At 44.5% G+C, this 27,140-nt stretch overlaps 1 protein-coding gene across 1 annotated transcript in view; it reads left to right on the top strand.

Moving 5' to 3' along the window:
- SLC7A14 (solute carrier family 7 member 14) overlaps positions 1–27,140 on the top strand; it is a 116,871-nt gene that overhangs the window by 42,022 nt on the left and 47,709 nt on the right. The window contains exon 2 of the mRNA XM_001492326.6: positions 12,128–12,584. Within this exon, the coding sequence (XP_001492376.1) occupies positions 12,281–12,584 (304 nt within the window). The 5' untranslated portion in view covers positions 12,128–12,280. The remainder of the gene's footprint in view (positions 1–12,127; positions 12,585–27,140) is intronic.

The following is a 27,140-nucleotide window of genomic DNA, read 5'->3' as shown; positions in this document are numbered from 1 at the left end:
TCCACTGAGACCGGAATCATGAGAGGGAGAGAGCTGTGCAAAGACTTGAGGCAAGAAAGTCCAGAGCAACAAGGGCAAAGGCCCTGAAATAACAGAGTTTAATGTGTTTCAAAAACAGGGAGGAGGTCAGTGTGGCTGAACCAAGAGGGAGGGTAGCAGGAGATAGACTCAGAACTGAAGAAGACACCAGACTGCATAGGGCCCTGGGGGCCATTGCAAGGAATTTAGATTTCACTCTCTTTGCGATACAAAACCATTTGGAGGGTTTTAAGAAGATCCCAGCTCTCAAGCGTGTAACAATCCGTGCAAGGCAATTTCATATGTGCTGAGTTGGAGGTCCCGTAGGAAATCAGAGAAGAGGAGGCCCAAGTGGTTAAAAACATATTTAATGACATATGGGATATGAGTTGAGTCCCAAAAGAACATGAAAATATTGATGGCTTCCGGGGGAAAAGGTGAGAAAAATAGCAAAGAGAAAGGCTAAGAAGTAAAATCATTGTAGTCGGGAGGAGGCCGGCTGTGTCACCCTGGGTGGTCACTGCAGTGTTATGCCTGTCTTCCCAGCCAGCCCTGGAGTTTCTGGAGGGCAGGGGCCATCTTCTTCCTCTTTCTATCTCTGCATCTTGCACACGTGGTACCAGACATTTACTTGGTGCTCTGAACCCACGAGAGCAGATGGTGTGTTCTGAGAAAGGTACAAACCCAGAGTAGAGTGGGGCTGGGTATGTGGAGTCAGGCTTTCTTGAGAACTGAAAGTTCATGGAGCACGTATAACAGCCTACATCGATAAAACCAATATCTATATGTGATATTGCTATATCACATAAAAATAGCCATATCAAAACTTGAAGGGTCTACTTGAAATTATCTGACTTAAAATTCAGACTCTTTGGAAGACTGGAAATTCCCTTTGGGGATAGTGGAAGGAATCTCAAAGAGACAGGTGGCCAGCCTCCAGAATAACCAAATCCAAAGATCAAAAGAGGCCTGGGCATGGGCTAAGACACAGCATGTAAAGAAGCCAAAAGTTTTCAAATGTGCATCCAAACCCAAAAGCACGAAGTCAGTTATCCAAATTGCAGTTGTTGACTTGTGAGGGAGTTCTCACGTGGGTGACTATCTAGCGTGTAGCGATGTACCTACTGAAGATTTGCCTGAGCAACGCTGAGGAGCCAGCTGGTTAATTATGTGAATAAAAGCATTTAGAAGACTCCTACAAGAGTTGCGCTTCTCCAAATCAGGATGAGGAAATTCCCATTGAGGCCAAGTCACTAGGGAGAGCTCTGAGGAACATTAAATCACCCTTGTCGCTTGCCTCTGCTCCCGGGGGGGGAAATATATTTTAAAGGAATATTACCACATAGACAACTGAGAAAACACCTAATTTTCCTTTGGGGATCATCCCAAGCCTGGCTTGAGAGCAATATCATACAAAGAAAGTGTAGGCAGCTCCGTTTACCTTCTTAAACATGGAGCCGTAGGGAGACCACTGGCATGGAGGGCAGGAGACCCGCCATTACCTGGTGTATGGCCTTGGAGAAGTCACTTGAGTGCTCAGGCTCCAGAGCAACTCATCTGAAAGGAGCTGAGTGAATTACTCTACCAGGGGTATTCCTGAGGAACACGAGTGGATGTAGTTTGGTTACACTTTTGTTTTAATTAGGGACAGAATTTTGGAGAGAGGGTATGGAGAAAGGCTGAGCCAAGTTTTTTCAGGAAAAGAAAGAGAGAAGAGAAGAGAGAGGTGGCTGTTTGCCACAGGGTGTGGACATATGAAGAGGGATGTCTAAAGAGTTGTTCTTAGAAGGTGTGTAGGCTGAATCACGAGCCCCCAAGATGTCCACGTCGTAATCTCTGGAACCTTACATGATAAAAGGATTTTGCAAAGGTGATTAAATTAAGGACCTTGAGATGGGGAGGGTATCCTGGATTAAATGAGTGGGCCTGAGGTAATCACAGGGATCCGTATAAGAGGGAGGCAGGCGGTCAGAGAGGAGAGAAGGTGCTGAGCTGCTGGCTTTGAAGACAGATGGAGGAACCACAAGCCAAGGAATATAGGCAGCCTTTACTTTCCAGAAGCTGGAAAAGGCAAGCAAAGTGATTGTCCGTTAGAGCCTCCAGAAGGAACACAGCCCTGCAGACTCAGAATAGTAAGATTATCATCAATTTGTGTTGCCTTAAGCCACTAGGTTTGTGGTAATTTGTTACAGCAGCCACAGGGAACTAACAGAGGAAGAATTTCTGTGTGGTGCAGGAGATCATGTCTCTATTTTGTCAGGAAGGCTTCAGGAAAGTCTGCTTACCCTTCAGCAACTTAGAAGGCCAGCTGGGGTTTCTGTCTGGGGTGTGAGGGCATGCCTGAGATGGGCATCCAGATTGGGTGCAGATTGGCTTCTGGAGGCTCAGCAACATGCAGATTAATTAGACGTGGCATGAAGGTGCTGCACTGGACGACCTCAGACACAAGCATCCCATGACCTCATTATTCAGAATGGCCTCTCAAATCACCATTTGGTTTAGAGAGAGAAGAATTTTTGTGCAAAAGGCCACCTTGGGCATCACCTATGAATACGCTTTGCCATGTGTAGTGTTGCATTAAAAAGTAGATCATTATTATCTATTTCTAAATGAGAAAATAGAATCCTCAGCGAGCTGTGGCTTACTCAAGTTCTCACCGATAGCTTGGGACAGGGCTAAGGACAAGACCTCAGACTTCTTGATTCACAGTCGCGTGCTCATCGTATGAGGGTGCTTGCTCACCTTTCAGTGTTAACTTTAAAAGTCTGCATGTGTTTTAGAAATGGCCTCGGGGCTCACCACATTGCCCAGTAACTTTTATATGCAGTTGAATTCCAAATAGTTGGAATGCTTGGGAAATATGTTCTAGCTCATTAACTTTTCTGGCTAGCCAAATGCGAGTCAGAAAAAATATTATGTCAGTCTCCCCATTCAGAGGTTTTCCAAACTTTAACGGTTCACTATCCTACCTTGGTAGGAGGAGCATAGCAAACAGGTTTTGGTCCTCTTTTGTTAATTACTAAGTCTGTCACTGAGTCTCAGCCACCATTTGGGGAATTGGTCACCATTTCAATGTCTACACTGATAGGCTGCTTTGTAGTTTTCAAATTGCATCCACAAGCATCATCTTGTTAAACCCTCATAACAACTGTACAAGGTAACTATTATTACTCCCATCTTTCAGATGAGAAAACCACAGCTCAGAGATTTTGAGACTCACCCAAGGTCACACAGCAGAGTCAGAGTCCAGACTTCAGTGTTCTGACTCCAAACCCAATGTCTCTGTCGACATGGGCAGTGGTGGATTGTCCTGACTCTCTCTCAGCCCCAGGATATCCCCGTGTATCAGTCGGGTCCAAGCAGAAAGCAGATGGCACACTCAAATCTGATATTTTGGGGAAGGTTTACAGACAGTAACTATATACAAAGGTGTGGGCAGTGGGTAGAGAAATCATAAGGCAAAGTGCAATTCCAGGAGCACCATCCTCTGCCTGAAAGGACAAAAGGCGAGAAAAGTTATCAGGACTCAGAATGAAAGGGTTCCATGGAGAGGGCCACCCAGCAGGAGCCATGGTCCTTAGTGGACGGACACAACCAACAGACAGCAACCCAGCAGGGGTCGCTGGAGATAAACACTTAGCATCCCTCTCCTCCACCTTCCCAATGGCCTGCTGGTGCCTCTGGTTCACCCACCCAACCAGGGGGTCTCTGTTGTGCTCCATGCGGGTCAGCAACCCAGGACATAGCTGGTAGGTGAGTGAGAGAGCATCTGGAAGGACAGAGGCCACCTGCTCCCCCGAAGATGCCTTGTGTCTAACTTCCTGATATTCTGTGTCCTATAGTAATTTCTTTTATGGCCATAACATCTACCATTGAGCTAAGCACATAGTAGGAACTCATTAAATACTTCTTGCAATGATTAATTTAATACAATTTCTTAAATCTTGTATAGTGGCACGGAAGGATCAACTGATTTTCCTGTGTAAATTATCCCTTCTAAAAGAGGGCTTTCCAGTGAAATCTGATTAGCAGGGAGTTTTTCATTTCCCTGGGCTCTGGTTCTGCTGATATTACTATATGTACAATGAATAACACATGACACCAGGCAGACACCCGAGATCTTGGACCAGGATCAGTAGGAGAGAAGAGGGGAAGGTGACGTCAGGCTGTTACATCCTCTCTGCCTGGGGTGTTGGAGCAGAAAGGTGGACCTCAGCGCTAAATAACCAGATCTTGAACAAGCTTCTCCTTGTGTCTCCCACTAAGTAGATGCCAGACACTCTCTTGAGAGTGTTTTCACGACAGTTTCAGCCAAACACACACACAGAAAATATTCTCAACCACTGAAGTGTTGACAGACAGGGGAACAGAATGGGAAACTTTTTTTAAAGCAGAAATATTGTCCCAGATCAGGTAAAGATTAATTATCCTCACAAGGTTTTGAGAAAACTTTCCTGTTTATTTCAAACAAGTAAAGTTAAAAATGACTTCTCATTGTTTTGTTCTGCTTGGTGTCGGAAGCAGATGAATTTTGGGTTTATACTGGTCATTAAAGGAATCAATAATTACGCCTTTACAGAATTAACTGTGGAAGTACAGGAATGAACACAACAGGGTCTCATTAAGTTTATACCTCAGATGCGCAGACTTCTGCCCATTCCAGAAAAAACAGCCTAAAAAAAAATATAATTGCTTTGCCTAGTACACAGTAGGGATTCAGTGAGATGTTATAATATCATCACAACTATTCCCATCCACCTTTATAGGCAAAGTATACAACCTCACCCTTTGCATGTGACTCACCTGTCTTTTGTGGAAGGAGTATTCATCCCCCAGCCCCCTGGCACCGCCGCCCTGCCCCCCCACCCATTAACCTTGGGCTTGGTCGTTCGACTTACCTTAGCCAATGGAAAGTCCGTGGAATGCCAGTTCCAACCAGAAGCAGAAGAGGCATTGCGCGTTTCCACCAGTCCCTTGTTCCTGGCCTGTGCCACGAGCGAACAGCATGTGTCAGGCAAGGACTGCTCCTTTAGCCTCAATCCCAGAATGAGAAGACACGTGGAGACTCACAGTCCAGATAAAGGAAAAAAACCTGAAGCCAACCTGCGGTCCGGAGTAGAGTCACAGCAAGAGATAAATGTCATTGTCGTAACATATTGAAATTCGGGATTGGCTATTACTGCAACAAACACTGATTAATGCACTCAACAACTTTTTAGAAACGGCAAGCTTTGAAAAGGAAGCTGAATTGGTACAACCTCTTTTGCATAGCTACTCAGTTGTCATAGATTCCAATTCCTCTTTGAAGACATTCCAAGAAAAACAAAGCCAGCACGTCTGAGATTCCACATACAATATAAATGGGCCAGCACATTGTTAAGTAATATGGTAGGTGATGAAAAATACTTGAAGAGGGTTTGATCAATCAAACACTTAGCAAAGACATAATAGAAGATCAGTTATCTGAAACTCAGGAACCCTGTTTGTAAAGCCAGTTGTACAACTGAGTGACTTTGTCAGGCCCCAGCATTGTATGACTTAGGAGGCACAGACACACACACACACACACACACACACACACAGGGCCAGTGATCAAAAACATCTCCCTCACCACTATGTCATGGTCCAAAAATGTCAACCATGATAAACTGCAGCCTGCCCAAGAAGTACAAATCAGAATGTGATTGATCTAGAAGCTGTAACATGAGAGACACTGCTGATCACTGAAGAAACTGAAGATGTTTAGTCTGGAGAAGATAAGACTCCAAGAGATATATTAGTTGCCTTCAAAAACTTGAAGCCTTTTCCCGTAAACAGATTAGCCCTAAATTAAAGAGCAAAACTGGGGACAGCAGGAGAAAGTTACCAGGACGCAACTCTCCATTCAATGTACCAGAGTGTTCTGTGAGGATTGGGCAGCCCTCAGATTCATACTCACGTGAACCATGTCTGGCCACCCAGTGTAAAGTCACAGTGACTGATATGCACCACATCCACGATCGGCATACAAACACATAGCCATATCTGGCAAGCTTGGAAGGAATAGAAGAGCAAGAGAAGCAAGGAGCTTGGCAGAGAATCCACCACTGGAGACTGACAGAGTGAGCCACAGTAAGCCATGGGCACAAGGTCATAAGGGGGTCGTGTTTTAAGGGATAGGGTGGTGACTCTAGGTGAACCCACTGTGACCTAGCCACCCAACAGTGTGTGTACATCTTGGGGAGAAAAGTCAAGGGTGTAAGAGAATGAGAGGCAGTATAATACCCAAAGGGCCAAGCAAGTCTGCTGAGGAGCCCCTTTAGACAACGAAACATGGGAGGAAAAAGCCATGCTCTACAAGCATGAGAAAGGTCAGCACGAACCCCTTTGAGTAAAAGTACCAGGGCGTACACGCTGCAGTGGGAAGAAACCCAGTGGAGCTTCAGCAGAGAAGAGCCCTGAATTCGGACTGGGCAGAGGCCAGGGGCCCTCTGAGAGCTGCCTGGGGAGGCGGAGGTGGTTGGAAATTGTGGCAGCAGTAGGGGACAAAAAGACCCGGGCAGTGGCCCAAGCAGGTGACACCACCTGTTGCTCCCACAGCACTCACACTATGCCAGGCACAGTGCCAAAGCTTCACACGGATTAACTTCCTCACTTCTCATCACAACCCTGTGAGCTAGGTACCACTGTTATCCCATTTTATAGATGCAAAACCAAAGCACAGAGAGGCTTTGCCCAAGGTCACTTAGCCAGTAAGGGCAGGGCCAGAATTTGAACCCAGGGAACCTGACTCCTGAGTTATGTCCTTAACCAGGAGCCAGGAGCTCAGCTCAGAGGAGGAAAAGCAGCGAGCCTGGTGGGGAAGAGAGTTAGCGTAAGACCCCAGAATACAGGAGTTGGGGCGGGGCCTCAGAAGGCTCCTTCAGATTCTGCAGCCACCAGGAGGCGCTCATCAATCCAGGCACCTTTTACTCTAACTGTAGCCTCATTTTCCAGGGGAACCTGATTAGAAGAATTTTATAGCAATCATAAATGTCCAACCAGGGGAAGGGGCTGCTTCTGGTTATCAGCCAATGCTCCCTGCTGCACCAGATGTTCCAGCAAAGGCTGGACAACGACTCATGGGGAATGTCATGCAGGGATTCTTGTAATCCCTTTGTATATTTACAAAATCAGGCAGGAATGGTTTTTGGCTGTTTGCTGTTTTGTCAGCCTCCGTTTCCTTCCTCTCCTCACCTCCAAAAGTAGACTCCATCCTAATTCGATAATCCTACCTATTCAGTGAACTTCTAAGCCATAATTATTTTCATCCTTACACAAACCTGCTTTTACTGTCATTATACTTGGAGCCCAGTGAACCCTCAGGCACGCCGGCAAACACCGCAATGATGACTCTCTTCTCTCAGCGGCCGGTAAGCCTTCCTTAGTTATAGCTGTGAAGTATTTTGAGAAGCTTGAATTAAAGTGAGAAAGAAAGCACAACACACATTTATTGCTCATCTTGGAAAGACAACAGCAATGAGCTTCCAAAACTATCTTTGATTAACATAATCTGGGGTAATGAATATGGATATTGTCAATAGTCACTAGAAGCATGTTTTCTTTTGTACATTTTGTTCTCTCCAGTAAATTTCCAACCCAGAAAGGAGAGGCCCCCAAGCCCCTGTTTGCATCAATAAAGCAAGCACTCAGAGGAATGACGTGGAGGGAAGAGAGCCAGGAAGGAACTCTCGCACCCTCAACCTTTTTTCTAGTTGATTCTCTATGTTCTCACCATGTTTCTAATTATCTATCAGGTAGAAGCTGTCACCTCCCTAACCAGCCTGGTTAATTTCTCAGTGTCCTTGTGATAGTTTCTGATGGAGGCTGATCAGGATGAGTATCCCAGAGGCTGGCTCCAGACACCACAGCATCCATAATACCGCCTGCACTATAGAGCTGCCGAGAAGCCCGACTGGGAGAGAAACAGGAAGTATCCGTCAGACCTTGGTCCTGTGTGGAGAGTGGCAATGTGTTAGTGAGGGTTCTCAAGAGAAACAGAACCAACAGGATGTATACAGATATAGACAAGGGGATTTATTACAGGAATTGGCTCCCATGGTATGGAGGCCAAGCAGTCCCACAATCAGCTGTCTGCAAGCTGGAGAAGGAAAGCTGGTGTGTCATTCCATCTGGGTTGGAGGACCTGAGAATCCTGAGGAGCCGATAGTGTAAGTCCCCGTCTAAGTTCGAAAGCTCAAGAACCAGGAACACCATTGTCCAAGGACAGGAGAAGATGGATGTCTCAGCTCAAGCGGCATGAGTGAATTCACCCTTCCTCTGTCTTTCTGTTCTATTCAGGCCCCCAACAGATCAGATGATGCCCACCCATACTGAGGAGATCTATCTCCTTTACTCAAGCTACCAATTCAAATGCTAATCTCTTTCAGAGACACCCTCACAGAAACACCCAGAAATAATATTTTACCAGCAATCTGGCGTCCCTTCGCCCAGTCAGAGTGACACACAAAATTAACCATCACAGGCAATATCATGTTTCCACACCGGCACTTAGTCATTGCTGGGGGCAAAGAGCAGCAGACCCCAACTCTGCCTTGCTGGAATCGCCTGGGGAGCTTTCAAGAATCCCTGTATCGAGGCCACCCCTCAGACCAATTAAGTTGGGATTTCTGAGATGCGGGCTAGTCACCGGTGTTTCTGAAAGATTCCTGGGTGATTCCACTGTGCAGCCAAGACGGAGAGCCACTGCCTCCCTCAGCAGCAGGTCCACACTTCACTCGCTTTTCACATCCATCCTGGGACTAATTTATCATTGGGCATGATTCAGTAAAGCACACAGACGCTACAATGAGCTACTAAAAACGAAAACCATATCATGTTACTCACCTGAATAAAACCCCCCAATCACTTTCCACTGCACTCAGAGTGAACTCGAGCCCCTCGTCTTGGGTTGCAAGACCCCCAGCACTCTGACCCTGGGCACCTCAGGCAGGAGAGCAGAGAGCAAGGACATGAGCTCTGCAAACAGCCACACCAGGGCCAAGTGCTGGCTCTGCCCCTATGGGCTCCCTCTCTTCGGAGAAGTTACTGGACTTCTCCTGGCCCCCACTGCCTCATCTGTAAAGGTAGATTTGTTACAAGGATTAAATTAGTCAATAGGCAGAAAGCTCGAACACGACTCCTCCTCTCTCTGTCCCAGTCTCACTCGGTTCCCGGAACAGGCCTCCCCTCTTCTCCCCTCTGGACCCGCTCTGCAGTAATGCTCTTCACTGACCCCTTCTTGTCCCTCAGGAGCCAAAGCCATGACCACGGAGACCCTCTCGCCCCTTCATCACTCTGTCTGATTTCCTTTATGGCCTGTATTCATTTGCTAGAGCTGCTGTAACAGAGCACGGCAAACTGAGTGGCTGAAACAGCAGACACCGACTGTCTCACAGTTCTGGAGGCTGGAAGTCCTAGATCAAGGTGTTGGCAGGGTTGGTTCCTTCTGAGTGCTGCAAGGGAGGATCTGTTCCTGCCTCTCTCTTGGCTTCTGGTGGTTTGCTGGCAATCCTTGGTGTTCCTTGGCTTGTAGATGCATCACCTGATCTCTGCCTTCGTCTTTACATTTTATTCTCCCTGTGTGTGGCTCTGTGTCCAAATTTCCTCTTTCTATAAGGACACCAGTCATATTGGGTTAGGTGTCCATCCTACTTCAGTATGACCACCTCTTAACTAATCACGTCTGTAATGACTCTGTGTCCAAGTAAGGTCACGTTCTGGCGTACTAGGGGTTAGGACTTCAACATACAGATTTGGGGGGGACATGACTCAACCCATAACACAGCCCTTATACCTCTCTGGAACAAGCTAGTTTTATTTATCCATCTGTGTATTGTGTTGTCTTGTCTTTTCTCACTGAGTGTCATTGTTACATTGTCTGATTTTTATGCAATAGACATGCTATGGTTTTTTAATAAGAAAAATAATATGGGGTCTGCCCCATGGCCGAGAGGTTAAGTTTGCACGCTCCACTTCGGCAGCCCAGGGTTTCACCAGGTTCTGGTCCTAGGCACAGACATGGCACCACTCATCAGACTACGGTGAGGCGGCATCCCACATGCCACAACTAGAAGGACCCACAGCTAAAATATACAACTATATACTGGGGGGATTTGGGAAGAAAAAAGCAGGAAAAAAAAAAAAGAAAAAGAATGAAAGACAAGCTTTTCAGAAAAAAATCCTTCTCTCTTGCATTGTGATGTTGGTGTCCATCATCTCTCATTCTAGACTGGAAGCTCCATGAGGGCAGGGACCACGTCTTTGCACCCCCAGACCTAACACTGTGCCTGGCACACAACAGATGCTCAATACCTGGTGACTGAGTTGAAATTAAATAGGGATATACATCAGTTTCCCCACAAGAGCTCAAAAGTTCAAGCAAAGCAATGTTCTTACAGCCTTCCTGGTATACATGTGACGCATTTTCTCACAAATCTAGAAATCTTTAAAGAAAAAAGAATGCTGACAGTCTAGGCTTTTAAATGATTCTGGTGTACACAGCAGTGATATTTAAGGTGTTGTCAAGAATTAAAACACAGTATGAATAAACACTGTCAAATCTAGAAGGAAATTAAACCAGTAGGGCTGTCACCAACCCCTGTGAACCAAACTGCCACATTTCACCTGATTCTTCTAATTAGATAGTGTTTGCAAAGGCTTTAGAAGCATACAAATGTTACATTAAGTGTTAAGTTGTATTAATTAATAATACTGGTAAATTACACAGGCTGGTACTTATATAAATGTAAATGTCCTAGGCTTATCAGCACAGTACATGAAATCAATGTTCAGCTGTACTTTAAACATTCTTTATAGAATTTTGTAAAGCTTCTGGCTTCCAAAGAAAGCAGTTTCATATAATCTTTGCATTTTCTAACTTAACAAAACTTTAGAAATCATCTAATACAATAGTTCTCAACTCTATCTGATCCAACACCTCTTTTTTGTAATGTGTTTTGTCACACCCCCCCCTTTAATATTCTGAAGCGAAATTCATGGATAACCTACCTGTATATAACATATTTCAGTATGTAAACATTCAGGCACGTCCAGATGAAGTTGTCAGATGCTTGTGCTATATGCAGAATCACTGCAAATGGGCCTGTTCCAAATGGCAGGCTGTTGCAGGTGCGCTGGTTGGAGATGCAGTACCGTGGGTGGCATTGCCATGGGGACCTTGGTTTTCTGAAATGGTGAAGAACTCCTCTTAAGTTCCAAACTAAAGAAGTTACAATCTTCCCCTTCAATTTATTCTATAATTGCATTCCTCGAAAATTCAATGTACTCATATATTAAAACCATCTAAAAATACCCCATGAGTTTTTATGTCAAGTAGAGTTAGGTTTTAGGTTCAGATCATCATAACCAGAATTTTCATCTACAAGAATGTCTGATGAGACATTTGAAAATTGCATGGCACCATCCCATAGATTTAGCATCTCTGGGGCCCACCCACCAAATACCAGGAGCACTCTTCCTTCTCCAATCTTGGAGAGCGAAAAATGCTCAAAACATTTTACATTTCATTGAGAGCAAAGTTCTAAAAGAACCCCATGGGGTGGCACTGTCCCTCTTGAGAGTCATAGATCTAATTTTATATCCTTATGTAAAAAATGAGGTTACTGTGTCCCCAAAGAATATGCCCAAGAATCACAGACCAAGTCTTGGCAGATCCAGCTGAGAAGTACTTAGAGTTTGGACAGATGAGCATTTTCTGTGTGCCAGACGTTGTCTTAAGCTCTTTTTAGACATACATTAATTGAATCTTCTCATCAACACTAGGCAGGAGGCTTTATTATTCCTGTTATACAGTTGAAACTGAAGCACAGAGAAGTGAGGTAACTTACTCAAGTTCCCAGAGCAGTGTGGCAGAGCCCTGACTCAGACCATCCTCTTCGGAATGACTATGCAACATAGTGCAAACTGCAGGTTGTCATTTAAGACTAGAGGGGACACAAAGGGGGAAATGCAACTCTCCCCCATATGAGTACACAGGATAAACTAGTTCAAGGACCTCCAACCATGCCTCCAAATGATGGTTTGCTTTCCACTTGGTTTCATCTTCTCCTTGCTTGTGTTTTTCCTACAGACGTTCATGCCCAGGAGAAGGCTGCTTTGGGTCCCTTTGGACCTTTGCTAAAAGGGAGATCTCTGTTCACCAGATGAGTTCCAGAAGCATCCACTAAGGCTTCCATAGCCGTCTTCTATCAGTTGACCTTCACCACCACCCCTATCACTCAGGATGAGTGGCTTCCTCGCCTCCCTGGACCCCCGGCGGGTGCAGTGGGGGGCTGCCTGGTACGCCATGCACTCCAGGATCCTGCGTACCAAACCAGTGGAATCCATGCTGGAGGGAACTGGGGCCACCACACCACATGGCACCAAGTTAGCCCAGGTGCTCACCACCGTCGACCTCATCTCACTTGGCGTTGGCAGTTGCGTGGGCACCGGGATGTATGTGGTCTCTGGCCTGGTGGCCAAGGAAATGGCAGGACCTGGCGTCATTGTGTCCTTCATCATTGCAGCCGTTGCATCCATATTATCAGGTAAGTGTCTTGGTGCAGAGGAAGGCCCACGGAAAGTGTGTTTGCCAGCCTGCTACCGTTCACCCTACTCTGCTAGAGTATTTAGTGGTGAGATTTTAGTGGTGAGTGTAGTAGAGAGGTGGACACCATGCTCCTTTTTTGTCTTGACTGCCAGGGAGTTCAAGGATAGGTTTTGGCTCAATTGTGGTAGCTTCCCTTTTCTTTGGTTTTTCAACATAAATAATTATTCTGATGCCCAGCCATCTGCCAATTTCTCATTCCCTGTCATGTCCTAATGGCTCTATTTTTGTTATAACTCCCTCTTTCATTGGCAATAAGTCAATCCCTTTGGGAGGGTGGATGTAACTAGGATATTATTTATAAATAAATAAAGGTTGGCAGAATAGCAAAATGACAGGTTACTAAATCTGATATGATTGGGATTTGATGAGCCTCAAAGTGGCCCCCAAACAGGGGGAATCCAAGCTAGGAAATATAAAGCCACTGTGAGAATCACGAAACACCATCACCATAAGCACTTCGACAGACGGGTATTCTACGGAGGTAGCTCAACTCGCCCCTTCTCTCCCTTTGAGAAAGAAACCATGAAACTCCTTGGTTTTTTTTTTTAACGAGGTATTACATGTTGATAATTTGTGAAATCACTCTCCTATTTCCTTTTCCTCTTCCCTCTTCTCTTGAGTCGTGATCCATGATATCTTCCCAGAATGCCAGGACTAGGTCAATGGACAACTTGAAAAAGAAGGATAAAGAAACCTCCTGCTTCTTGGTGGTTATACTACAAAAGTGTGAGGAGTTGCTGGGTTTGGGGGTGGCACATGATGTGGATCAACTCGTGAACTGGCAGTGAATGCTGTGGTCTCTTCAAATTTGTCAGGAGAGGTAGGAACACTCACGTATCGAGAGCTCTGTGATATATCAGGAGTTCTGTGTACTAACGCATACCATCACGAGAAAAGTTCTACATTAATATCGTACATCCAGACTGTCGTCTTCACCCAGCTAGGATGCACAGACTAGGAACATGCACCCAGAAAGTGCACTGGCTTATATTTGACATCTTTTTAATTTGGTGAGGAAAATATTTCAGACTTATTTTATTTATCCCCTGTCATGGCTTACTTCCCTATTAGTTTCACCATCTCCTTTTCCTGAAATCATTCTCTAATATGCATGAATATCCTAATAATTAAGGTTCATGCAGAATAGAGGATTTTTTTCCTTATAGATGAAAACTAATAATTCACATGGATGAATTCCATGGATGCTTGAAATTTTATTAACCTGACTGCAATCATTTCCCAGCTTATTTGGCAAAGAAATTATTTGGGAGAAGCTGCCAGACTCTTGCTCACCATAAATGCATAGATCTGAAAGTGTTTACATAGAATAGAATAGCATGGTGGGACAAAAGGCAGACATACATCCAGGGAGTCCCAGAGAGGGCAGAGGGCAGGGCTTAGAGTCCTGCCCAGTTACTGCAGACTGCACAGTCTCCTCTAGATCCCGCCCTATCATAGCCTAGGGCCCCAATCCATGAGGATTCCCCCAAATGGATCACCCACTTCTCATCCTTCTCAGTGCTTTGTTACATTTAGGAACCAGAACAAGGCCCAGCCGCATTCTGAAAGCCTGCCCCCTGCCGCAGTGTTTTCGGTGCTACACAACCTAGACTTTTCTGCTGCTCAGATGGAGGGCCTAAGACTGGCCCAGCCAGCATTGTGCTGGAGCCCTCCTGCACCAGCTGCCGAGAGCCCAGATTCTACACACCTCTTGCCAACTTTGCATTCAAGTGAGGTCATGCTGTAAACTTGAAACCGGCTATGGTGGGAGTATTTGCACCACAGACATTGGCAAATGCTACAAACCAGAGTTTGTTTTCAGAGAGTCTGTTCTTAGCTCCACTGAAGGCCCTGGTTCTGCCCAGTAACTGGTGCCTTCACACTGCACTAGGCACTAAAAGACAACCCTGCCTCTCCCCTAATCAGGGACCCTACTATCCCCATATGGCTGCATCCATAACACTTCTCTGCAGTTTGTGACTGACTCATCTCCCCACCGAGGCCAGCCAGAATCTCCCGGAGCTCCTAGCCAGAGCCAGGACCAAATAACTTGTCCCAAAGTTAGGATATTTATAGCAGGTTTCTTCACCCTGGCCTCTCACTCTGTGATCCTTTGTCACCAAACTAAGGAAAGTCTCTCTCCACTGTCTTCTTTCTGCTCCCATACTATCCCCGTATTTCCTCTCCATATCACAATAATCAAACTCCCCTCTATCCTCAGACTTTTAAATACGTGCTCCTTTTCTCCTTCTGGACTTAACTAAAACCTAACTCAACACTGAGGACACCATTGCCCTGATACTCAATATGGGGAGGCTGCCACCCCTACACTCCTCACCCACTTACAAGGTCAGGAGAGTCGGCCTCCCCACTGCCCCTTCAGACTCCTGTTCTTCCACCGTCACGTCAAAGCTCCATCTCCACCCAACTGTCTGAGCTTCAGAAAGTCCCTGAGCCTCTCAAAGTTCTCAAAGTTTTGTTTCCCTCATCAGCAAAATGGGGATAATAATGGTGCTTAACTGAGGTGTTGTTAGAAGAAGAAATGTGAAAATAAGTGCAAACTCTTGGCACAGCGCCTGTCAGTGGCAAGCATCCATTAAAATTCACCTTCCTGAGGCTCATGCCCCCTAGCCCGCGATGCTTACCCACTACGATCTCCTCGTCTCCCAGTCACTCCCTCGCAGTCTTCCTCTGCAGCCCAGCTTCTGCCACCATCCCAGGCATAATCCCATCCAGGTGGATAAAACCATCCTCCACCCTAGCCCGGCCATGACTGGACATTGTTATGCCCATGGCCCTCACCTCCACCAGTGCCACAACAGCCACCATTCTCATGGCCACACTCTAGTGTTGTCATTACCTGGAACTGCTTTGCCTCAAGAACCTTAAACTTAAACCCTACATTCGAACCATGGCTCATTCCCTCACTCCCACTATACTTGCTGCCAAACCTTATCAAGAATTCCCCCAACACTCTTGACTCCCTTGTGCACCATCCAGGCTCTGAAACTACCCAGAAAAATCCATCCCAGAATCTCTTCCTTCCCAAGCCTTCACCTGAGTGAACAAGAGCTCTTGGGAAAGGTCATACAGTCCCACAGAGGAGCACACCACAGAGTTATGGGCTCCAGCCTCCCTCAGCTGGGCCCACGAGCCTTTCACTCACCCTTTGTCAAATCTTCTCAATGATTTTTCTACACTTTCACTGCTCTCTTCAAGCCCCACTCAATGCACATCTCTCCACTTAGAGCAGAACCTTGATTCCTTGAAGATATCTGCCACAAGCTCTTTAAATATTCTACCACCAAACATGTATCTCTACCCTCACCCACACTTGCTTCCTTTCCTCCAGTTTCAGAGAGTAAGGTGTCCTTGCTTTCAAGTCAGTGGGATCCCTTGACCCCTTAACCCTATCCCCTTCCACTCTCAATAATCCTCCTCTCCAACTGTGTCTTCAGCCTCTCCTCAATTAGCTTCTTCCTCTAGTCAAGTCTCTCCCATCCTAAGATGTAATTCTTCCTAGGCCCTCATCCTCTTCTAGCAACTTCCAATCTCTTTCTTCTTCTTCCTATTCAAACTCCTCAAGAATGCTCATTGATGGCGCTTAACCTCCAAGTCATTTCTCAACTCACTGCTTTCTAGCATCTCCCCCACTATGTGATGAAACTGACCTTAATGAGGTCACCAACGGCACCCTTTTTGCCAAGTCTTATAGATATTTTTCAGTACTTATCTTACTGGAACTCTCTGCTGCATTTGACAAAGTCATGCTATCTCTCTTGAGACATTCTATATTCTCTTGACTGCTATGTGACAACATTGTCCTTGTTCTCTTCATACCTCTCTGATCCTTGCTTCTCTGTCTTCAGGGCTTCCTTTCCTCCACTTGGTCCATAAATGTTGGTGTTTCCCACTTTACACTCTCTCCAAGCTGATTCTATCCTTTCACGGTTTCAACTGCCATCAACATCACTATGCTTATATCAATATCCATAATCATGTCTCAGCCACATACATCTCCTCCAAGCTTCACATTGCCTACCAAACATCTCCATCTGTTCCAGACATACCTCAATTCAACATACTCCAAATTAATCGTCTTCCTCCAAACCTGGTTCCTCTTTCTATATTCTTGCTCTCTCTTTCATCCATTCTAGGCAGAAACTCAGTGTTATCTTTTCTGCCTCACCTCTCACATTCAATTACAAGTCTTATCAGTTTTGCCTCCTAAATAGTTCTCAAATCAATCCCCTGTCTTTATCTTCACTCCCCCTGCCCTGAAGTCCCTATTAGTCAGGAATCTTTCTATTTAAAGCCACAATAACCCAACACCACCAATCAGGAATGTATTGGCTCAATGGCTGGATCCAGAGCTCGATGTTGTTCACACTTTCTCTCTCCAACTCTTTGTCCTCCTTCCCTCGTATATTGGCTTCTTCTTTAGGAAAGTTATTTCTTCATCTTTACAGCAAGAAACCCTCACCTGATATTCACATATCAAATATCATGGAAAGACTCTGGTTGGCTTTTCTTAGGTCATGTGTCCACCTTTATATTGCTAGAATAGGATAAACACAGCTAACACCTTTGCTGATAGATGCCATATAAAACTGGGCAACATTGACTGCTTATTTAAGATTTGCAGTCATAAATTTGAAGGTCAATCCAGTCTCCACAGTCTGCACTAATCTCCAGCAATCATCACAGCTTGGTTGCAAGAGTGGAGCAAAGGAAAATTTGGGATGAACTAGGTTTAGCTTTTTCCAAACAGAGAGAGAAAAAAGCAATGAGGTTAGGGGTATTTTCCAAGGAAGAGGAAACAGAGCTGGACCACACAATCTAGGTTGGATGAGGAGGGAAGTGAGAAATGAAGGTAGTGATGCTTCATGAGAGGTGGCAGGACAGATGGAGATTGGTGATCTCAATGAGTTCAGGAAATCATTGAAACGAAAATATTAAGAAAGTGAGCTAGGAGGATACCAGTGAAGTCAAAGAGTGGGATATTTGAAACTAACATTCCAGAAGTGGTACAGTAATCAGTAATGTTCAGTTTATTCTTGAAACCTGGCTCAACCACTGACTAGCTGTGAGACCTCAAGCAAATTCCACAATGTCGCTGAGCCTCAGTTTCTCCACTTTGAAAATGGTTATAATAATATCTACTTCATAGAGTTGTGAAGACTAAATGAGATGGCTATAAAGTGCCTGGTACAATGCCTGGCACATAGCATTAAATAGGTGGTTACTATTATTTTGTGTCAAATCCTATATTAGGTGCTTGCCACACATTATCACATTTAAAACTCATAGTATCTCTTCAAGGTAGGTTTTATTATCTCCAATTTCACGTATTGGGAAACTGAAGTTTAAATAACAGAACCTAGATTCAAATTTCTTATGCCAAAATTATCTTCCAACCCTGACTATGAATTTAAATCATTTGAAGAAATTTTTATTCTGAATAATGTATTGTGGGGGATCAGCTTTATTGAGTTATAATTACATATGGTAAAATTTACTCTTTTAAATATACGATTCTATGAGTTTTGACTGGCACACACAATTGTGTGACCTCCCCCACAATCAAGATAGAGGAGGGTTCCATCGACCCTTATAATTCCTTCATGTTACCTCTTTGTAACTTTCCTCTCCTGCCACCCACAAGCCCTGGCAACTACTGACCTATTTTTTCCATCCCTATGCTTTTGCCTTTTACAGCATGTCATATAAACAGAATCACTCAGTAACATTTTGAGTTTGGTTTCTTTCACTTAGTATGATGCATTTAAGATCCATTCATGTCATGTGTGTCAGTGGGTCGTTCGGTTTTATAGCTCAGGAGTGTCCCATTGTATGGGTATACCACACTGTGTTTATCCATTTACTAGTTGAAGGACAATTGAATTGTTTCCAGTCTGGGACCATTATGAATAAAGCCATTGTAAATATTTGTGCATAGGTTTTCATGTGCTCACAAGTTGTTATTTCTCTTGAGTAAATACCTAGGAGTGGAATTGCTGGTCTGTATAGTAAAGGTATGTTTAATTTTATAATAAACTGCCACAGGTTTTTCAAAGTGGCTGTACTATTTTTCATTCTCACCAGCTACACGTGAAAGTTCCAGTTGCTCTGTTCCTTGCCGATGTCAGAATTGTCAGATGTTGTTTCTTGTGGTTGTGATTGTTCTGTTTATTTGTTTGTCATTTTAAAAGGTGTATAGTTATATTTCAATGTGATTTTAATTAGAACTCACAAATTACTAATACCTTGAACATCTTTTTTTATGTTTATTTGCCATCCTTAAATCTTCTTTTGTGAAGGGTCTGTTCAAATGTCTTGCCCACTTATTAACTGGATTTCTCTTTTTCTTACTATTAACTTTTAAGGGTTCTTTATGTATTCTGGATACAAGTCTTTTATTAGATATGTGTTTTTGCAAATATTTTCTCCCAGTTTTTGGCTCATCTTTTAATTTCTGTTTATTTCCTTTTTAAAATACTGATATCCAGGCTCCACTCCCAGACATTCTAATTCAACTGGACTGGGGCAGAGCCCAGCAACTGGTGTTTTTTTAAAGTTCTCCATGGGGTTTGAATGTGCAGCCAGGGTTAAGAAATACTCTGTTATAGGACCAGAACCTACCTTTGCTGCAGCCATAACTTACAGGAAGAGGAAACATTCATTAAAATAGACATTTTTCGTCCAGCAGATTCTTAAGAGATTTTCTTGGCCTTGTGGCATCATCCCCCATGCCACACAAACCAGCTTATAACAGGAGACAAATCTAACTCAGAGAGAGCGCTACTTTCTCCATGATTTGACAAGAGCCAAAGTTACATCAACTTCCCTCCCTCCTTCCTCCTACCAGTCCTGCCCCAACACCGTAGCTGCCTGCAGCGCTATCACAGGTGGAGGGAAACTTATCAGAGGAAACAGCTTGTGTGTAACCTTTAGCTTTTGTCCAAAAGGTCTCATCTACTCTTCATAGCTCAGCAGGCCACAACCAGACCCCAAGCCCATGCCAAACCTAAAAACTCTTTTGTATATGCCAGATTAAATAAACCAGATGGGGAAATTGATTTTTTTTCCTAGTTCCCACCTACAGCTGTGTTAAGAGACCAAGGGATGGAAGCAGGATGGCGTGCAGAAGTGCTGTACTTCAGCTGGCCTAGGATGAAACACAGATCAAAGCCACCATGCCAGTGACATCTGGTCATTCAAAGCCCCAAGAGACTCCTATGAACTTGAGTAGGGAAAGGATGGCCGATTTGACTTTCTTTTCTTGTTTATTTCCAATTCTCTTTTATTTAAAGACTGGCACCTGGGCTAACAACTGTTGCCAATCTTTTTTTTTTTTTCCTGCTTTATCTCCCCCAGTCCCCCCTGGTACATAGTTGTATATCTTAGTTGCAGGTCCTTTTAGTTGTGGGATGTGGGACGCCCCCTCAACGTGGCCTGACGAGCAGTGCCATGTCCGCGCCCAGGATCCGAGCCCTGGGCCGCTGCAGCGGAGCACGAGAACTTAACCACTCGGCCACAGATCCGGCCCCTCCAATCCTCTTTTAATATTATGAAAATTGAACCTCAAACAGCATATAGGTCTGAATAACTATAATAACTCTTCAAGCCCATATCTCAAGTGGTTTTGGTAAGGATTAAACAGCATACATGCACGGTCCCCTGTCTGGTGCACAATACCAGTAATTTTTATCACCTACTCATAAGAAATAGTTGGCAAAAATCTAAAAAGATATGGTTCAGTAAAGATGTATTGGGTACCTACCATATACCAGTCCTGGCACAGCACCCAAAACAAATACGAAATTGTCTCTACCCTAAAGAACCCATTGCTTATTGATGGAGATGAACACCAAAACTGATAAGTAACTATGACAATAATAGTAGTAACAATAGTAATAGTAGTAGCAGCAGCTGCCGTTTATTGAACACTTACTGTGTACCAAAAGAGTTCTAAGTGCTTAGCACATTGTTTTACTTAATCTCCACAACAACCCTATGTTATAAGTGGTGTTATTATCCTCATGTTACAGATGAGAAAACAGAGGCTTCCAGAAAGTTTGGTAACTTGCTTAAAGGCTCCTGCTTAAGAGGTGACAGAGCAAGGAATAGAGTGAAAGCAGTCTGACTCCAGAGCCCACCTCTTAATCACTTTGCTGTTCTGCTACTCTACTAGCAGATTAGGATTAGGTTCAATTGCGTACAACATGAAACTAAAAATGAGCGATAATTCACTTTTCTCTTGTTTAAAAGAAATCTGGAAGGAGGCTGCTATTGTGGCTCCACAGTCATGAGGACACAGGCCCCTGGATCTTTCTGCTGTACCATCCAGATGCTTGGCTTCCAACCTCAAGGTGACTTCAAGATCCAGGGTGGCTGCTGGAGCTCCAGTCAGTACATCTGAGTTCCAGCAGGCAGGGAAAACAAAAGGTTGAGGCAGGTCATTTCCCACATTTCTGTCCCCTTTTTAAGAAGCTTTCTCATAAGCCCTTCCTATAATTTCCACTTACATTGGCTAAAAGCTAGACACTTAGCCACAGCAACTGAGGCTTCTGTGGGTATACTGTCAACCCCAGCATTACAGAGGTTCTGTCGATGGGAAAGAAGAGAAAAACTGGCTGTCCCTGACACATCTGTAATTGACGCCTAACCCCTAAGCCCTCCAGTTTGCTGAGGTCAAGTTGTTCTGAAATGTTTAAGTAAAATTGGTCCTGATTCTCAGTAACGTACAGTTGGAAAATCTAGCTTCCCCCTCAATAAACCTAGTGATTGCTTTTCTCCTAGTTCTTACAACTCTGAGTCTCTGCTTCCATGAAGTCTCTATCTCTACTCTGCACTTCACTTCCTGTTGCCCCTTTTCTTTACCACAGCATCCAACTAGATGCCACCCCAATCTCTCTCTCCCCCAATTATCAACAAGGCAAGGTTGTATGTTTAGTGGACTTTATGGAAAGTTTGGGCCAGAGTTGGGACATATAATGCAGTCCATCCCAACAGATAACAAGCTTGCAATTGAATAGAGGACACTCCAGTTCTCTCTGCCTTTAGAGAACGTCCACCAACCCTCTCTGCCTCTTGGCTCCAGCCTCCAGCCCCATTGATGGGCAGCCTTTCTCCTTCACCTCACCTTCTACTCCCTAGCCTGCTCACTGCCAAGCTGTAAAGCTCTTGTCCGTATCTTATCCAAAGCAGTCTACTCATCTCTCTATCTCCCTACAAGTTCATCCTGGCCATTCTGCAAAGACTGTCATTCCCCCAACCAATAAGGTCCATCAAGATAATTCACTAAACAAAGTGGGTTCTTGGAGGAGGGGTTTGGGGGCCAAGCCAGGAAGGTTAGATATCCCTCTGTAGGAATTGAGAAGTTCAGCAACACGACCAGATTTGTATTTTAGTAACACAGTAGGGAGAGAATAGATGTGGAGAAACTGGTTGCACACATATTGTACGGAACAGGCAAGAGACTATGAGGCCCGGGGCTCTGACAGTGGAGGCCGGGAGGAAGCTTAAGATGGAGAGGATTTGGGCACGGGTGGATGAGAGAGGATAAGAAGGATCAATGCTCTTGCTAGCTGAGAAAATTCACATAATAAATGAATATGTTTTCTAAAGAATGTCATTAGAATGATGAATTTACAACACACTTCTGGTGACAGAAAGTGAAAGTAGAAACAGGGAACTCGAGTAAAGAGGACCCCCACAGAACACCACGAGGGGCATTCATCTAATCTTTGTGTGCATAACACTGCATGTGGTGGTTTCATGTAGCCCCTCCTTTCTGTCCTCACCAACTCAGTGGAGGGAGAGATGACTTTAGTTCTGCCCTCAGATGAGGAGCCAGAGGGTCAGACATAAATCAACTTCCTGAGAGGCAGGTAGATATTTAGTGGCAGAGCCAGACTCAAATCTAAGACTACAGGACTCCAAAACTCACGCTCTTCCATTTCAGCAAGCTGCCTCTGAGATCTTTGAAGCCAAACAATCTGTCTCATTAGATGTGGATCCATAAATTGCGATCGAAGAGAGGGTCTAAAAAGCAGTAAAGAGATATCACACAGAGTAGCACTTTTCTTGGCACTTAGTTTATGGTTTAGCACTAGGGCTCATCATTTACATGTCCTACCATCCTCATTTGCTCTGTAGTATCTTCTGATCCATCATCAGGTAAGCCCACGGTAACTGAATGCCTGGGGAGGTGGTGAAGGGGGCAGAGCTCTGTCGCACAGATTCCTTTCCCACAGGCAAGGCTCTCAACCACCTCCCTTGGTTGGTTGTAAGGACCTGCAAAAAGCTCAGAGTCTCCCCATTCCAGCATTCATCTTGGGTTGGATTTTCAACACTGAGGAAGATTTCTAAAGATTCAGAGTCTATTTAGATAGTCTGGTGAGTTCCCTTGTTTTGTTTTTCAAACCATTTTCCTCTCCTCAAATTGAAGCCAGACTTGAGAGGCGAACACCAGGAGGGTGGGTCCTTTTGCATCACTGTTCGTTCTCCGTGATCTAGGATCACTCGTTCATTTCACAAACTTGCATTCTTCTGTCCTCCTAAACATATCTGAGAACTGCTTTTCACCACGCTTTGGGTGGGAGAGGCAGAAACAGTGAGAGGGCAGGGAGGGAATGCAAAGATGGACAAATGCAGGCCAGTCTTCAAGCCTCTGGAAGATCAGCTCTCCAAAATATTGTCAAAGTGCGCAGCTATATGTGAAAATCCTAACGATGACAGCAGCTGCTCCTGATGTTTGTAAAGTCTCTAAGACACAACTTAGTAAGCACTCCATAAATGTAAGCCATTATTATATTACTGTTTTTATTATTATTAGGCAAATACTGTGCCCCAGGCATTGTGCATACGTTAACCCATTTCATCTTCTCTATCTCTCTGCAGTATTAGTGTTCTCATTTTATGGCTAATCATAACAGTTAAACTATTGAGGACTTAACGATGAGCCTGGCACTGGCTGAACACCATTTACATAAATTTCTCCACAAATCCCACAAAATAATTGCCATTATTATAATCATTTTGCAGATGACAACACTGAGGCTCAGAGAATAGGTTACTTGTCCAGGACCATAAGGTGGCCAGTGACAAAGGCCAAGTCTAAATTCAATTCTGCCTGGCTTAGGATACTGTTACCCCAATCTGCTTTATGCAGATACATCCCTCAAAATTTTAAAAATAATCAAGTGAATCAAGGAAACCCTCACTCCTATTGGGGTTTCAGAAAAGCGTGTATCTCACTCTATTCTATTGATTAAGAGAGCACTTTTCGAGATCAAAACTTCTGTAACCCAGGTCACGAAAATGACTTCTAAGCTCAGCGCCTTTCTGTCACCTGTCAGCAGTGACAAGGGTGTTGTGAAGTGCATGAGCTCTCCTGTATAGGGCTGACTGACAGCCCTGTAGGAAGGATGTCAGTTACCAGTTCAGAGAAGGTGAGCGCACTTTAACAGAGATTTGCAAGTTCCTCAAATTGCTGATTGTGAAAATGAGTTTCCTCCAGCGAACCCAGGGGAACCTGGACTTCTTTTACACCTTTGACAGCACCTGGTAGAGTGGACAGTGCATAGTGAGAGCAGCCAGTGTGACTGCGGGAGGGACTGGCCACCTGCTCTGGACTCAGCATGGCAGAGATGCGGCAGAACATAGGAAAGAACTCTGAGACAAAGGGCTTGACATCAATGCAAAGAAACAGCACAGACCCGTGGGAAATGATTGGGAGCCCCGCAGGAGACAAGAGGGCCTGGGTCAGAAGTGGGGACACTTGAGGTCTAGTGACAGCTCTGTCCCTCAGCAGCTCAGGACCCTGAGGCAAGTCATTCACACATCTCGACTCAGTTTCCTCCTCTGCAAAATGAAGAGTTTGGGTTAGGTTGCCCATATGAGTTAGGATAAGAAAGAACCCAGGCAGGGTAAGATTTATAAAGAGAGGTCCAATATCTCAACTCCCCACACTCACATCCCAACCCCATGTAGCCTCTGGGCCCAGATGCAGTTAATCCCTGGAACTTATCTACCTCACTCCAAGCCCTGTTCTGCCATTTACTACTTGTGTGACTTGGGAAAGATACTTAACCCCGAGCGTCCCAACCAGATTGCCAAAAATTACAGGTGTGCCAAGGTATCGATCCCTCCATGCTCAGGGCAGTGGGGAGGTGGCAGAGGCCCCAGACTAGTCACCTCCACCTGCGAGCAGCCTCACCCCTTTACAGACGACCTCCTTCTCATATCCATACAATAGTGTCATTTTCCAGGTGGGTTCTACAAGTGGAAAAGATTGGGAAGTCTTGATAACCTGTCTTGATCTTAGACTCATCATCTATAAACGGAAATAATAACAGTCGTTGCATCATAACCATCTTGTGAAGATTAAGATGGTGGATGTGAAGCGCTCAGTAAGGTTTGCTCTTATAATTATCACCCCTAGGTCTCCAACCTAACAAGGCAAGTTTTGTTCTTAATGAAAATAAGCAGTCCATGTTTCAGATTCTGAAGCCCCTCAGGGCATACCTAGCAAAAGACCCAGTAGGCCTTTCTTTTACTCATCTTTCCTCCAGATGAACCTTGTGCAAAGATCATATTTTTGGATCTGAAAGTATTCGCCCAGAAGGAATTCTCATCTCCACCGGGACAGCCCCCTTCAAAAACATTGTGCTTCAAAATATACAAATAGGCTGTGCCTAGAAAACAAGTAAATCAATACATATAATAGTTAGAAATTGTGATAAGCACTATAAGGAAATTAAACAGGGTACCTGACGAAGTACTCTCTCTGAACAAGTGATAGTTAAGCAGCCTCAACTCTGTGCACTGAAGTAGGTGCTAGAGGTGAGTTGGGCATGATGGCCATGGGACAACTACCTGAGACTTGAGTGCTGTTGGAAACTCGTGAAGAGCACCAGCCCTCGCCCTCAGAGGCCTGGCACAAGGCAGACTTTGTGCATAGAGTCGAACTCGTTGACTACAGCAGCTCAGGAGCTTTGCACAAGCCCAGCCATCTGCTCTGAACATTCAGTGCCCCTCCTCACATTGCTACGTCACAGAGGCTGGTGCAAACGGGCTGTGGCCATCTGAGGGAATCAGAGAGCCCCTGGCGAACTCCACTGGCCCTGGTGAGAGGGTGAGATCACCAAAGCAAAGGGTGTAAGGAGAGACAAGAGCTAAGGGCAGAAATTTGTTAAATGACTGCAGACAGATGGAGACAGAGAAATAAGAAGCAACAACAGAGAAAGAGAAAAATGAGCAGAGGAGTAGTAAACCTGAAGGAAATACAGACTCTTACACAAGGAAACAAAGGTGTAAGCACTGATGCCACAAGCTGCAGAGAAAAAAGGCCATTACAGCTGACAGCCTATGGACTAGAGATGGCAATTTCTGGGGTGTGGTATAGGCAAACATCACAATACAAAGGGTGGAGTTGACACGGAGAAGAGGGACAGCAAGCAATAGGATGAATCTTTGATTTAATGACCTAAGAAGTGCATTGCACTCATCCCGGACACAATCTGTGCTGTTGTTTATGGAGTGCCCGTGGGTGGCTGTATGTGTGTACACAGCAATGATTTGCTAACAAACATTACAAACATTTCATACTATACATCACCACTGGCCATTTTCATGAATCTGGCCCCAGAAAGTCCCTTGCAAAGTAGTTGAAAACATACATACATTTACGTATACATATACATAAATAAACATACTTTTATATCCTATCAACTCTTCAAGAATTTCCTATTTTGGAATAAATTCAGTAATAGCCCTTGGCTATATTTATTTATCTTGAGATTTTATTTATAAATACTCCAGCTTATAATTTCTTAGACTTTTTAAAGAAAATAACCAGTGTAACAAATTTCTCCTATATGTGAAACATAAATGCAAATGTTTGCTCCTTTGCAAATATTTCTAAAATATTTTAATTATGAGAGCACTTGATACTACAGCCAAGAGCACTCCATGTTTTCCTTGCTGGGAATGCCTCTTTCAAGAAGCCACCAACAGATCCAAGGGATTCACTGTTCCATTCGCAGGAGTTGTCTTGTAGAAAAGTCGGCTAAAATCTTACCATTGTTATTGCATTCAGTAGGGGCTGCCCAGATGGAAACAACCCATGAAGACCATCTAGGTGAGAATCTTAGGAAGAATAGTAACCCCCAGATCCTTGTCGGCTATGCACAGAAGGTACTGTGCATAGTACTGTTTACCAAGCGTACATCACTGTTCCATCCTCATAGACAAGTAGGTGGCAACACTCACTCCTTAAAATGCAAATTTCATACTTCTGCCCTATAGAAGGCCAAATTATTCTAGAATTTGAGAGCCAGAGGTAGAAAGGGGGAAGGAGAAGGCGGGAGGTGAAAGTGGTAGGCATATGTCTCACAGGACAAAGAACTAGAAGTAGGCACTGTAACCAATCCCCATGCCCAAAAGATTCCCTTGAACAGTCTCCTAAATGCCAAGACTCTCGCCCTGC

This window comes from Equus caballus, chromosome 19, assembly GCF_041296265.1.
Source record: "Equus caballus isolate H_3958 breed thoroughbred chromosome 19, TB-T2T, whole genome shotgun sequence".
In the NCBI taxonomy this organism is placed as follows: domain Eukaryota; kingdom Metazoa; phylum Chordata; class Mammalia; order Perissodactyla; family Equidae; genus Equus; species Equus caballus.
This window is presented reverse-complemented; position numbering and strand designations above follow the sequence as displayed.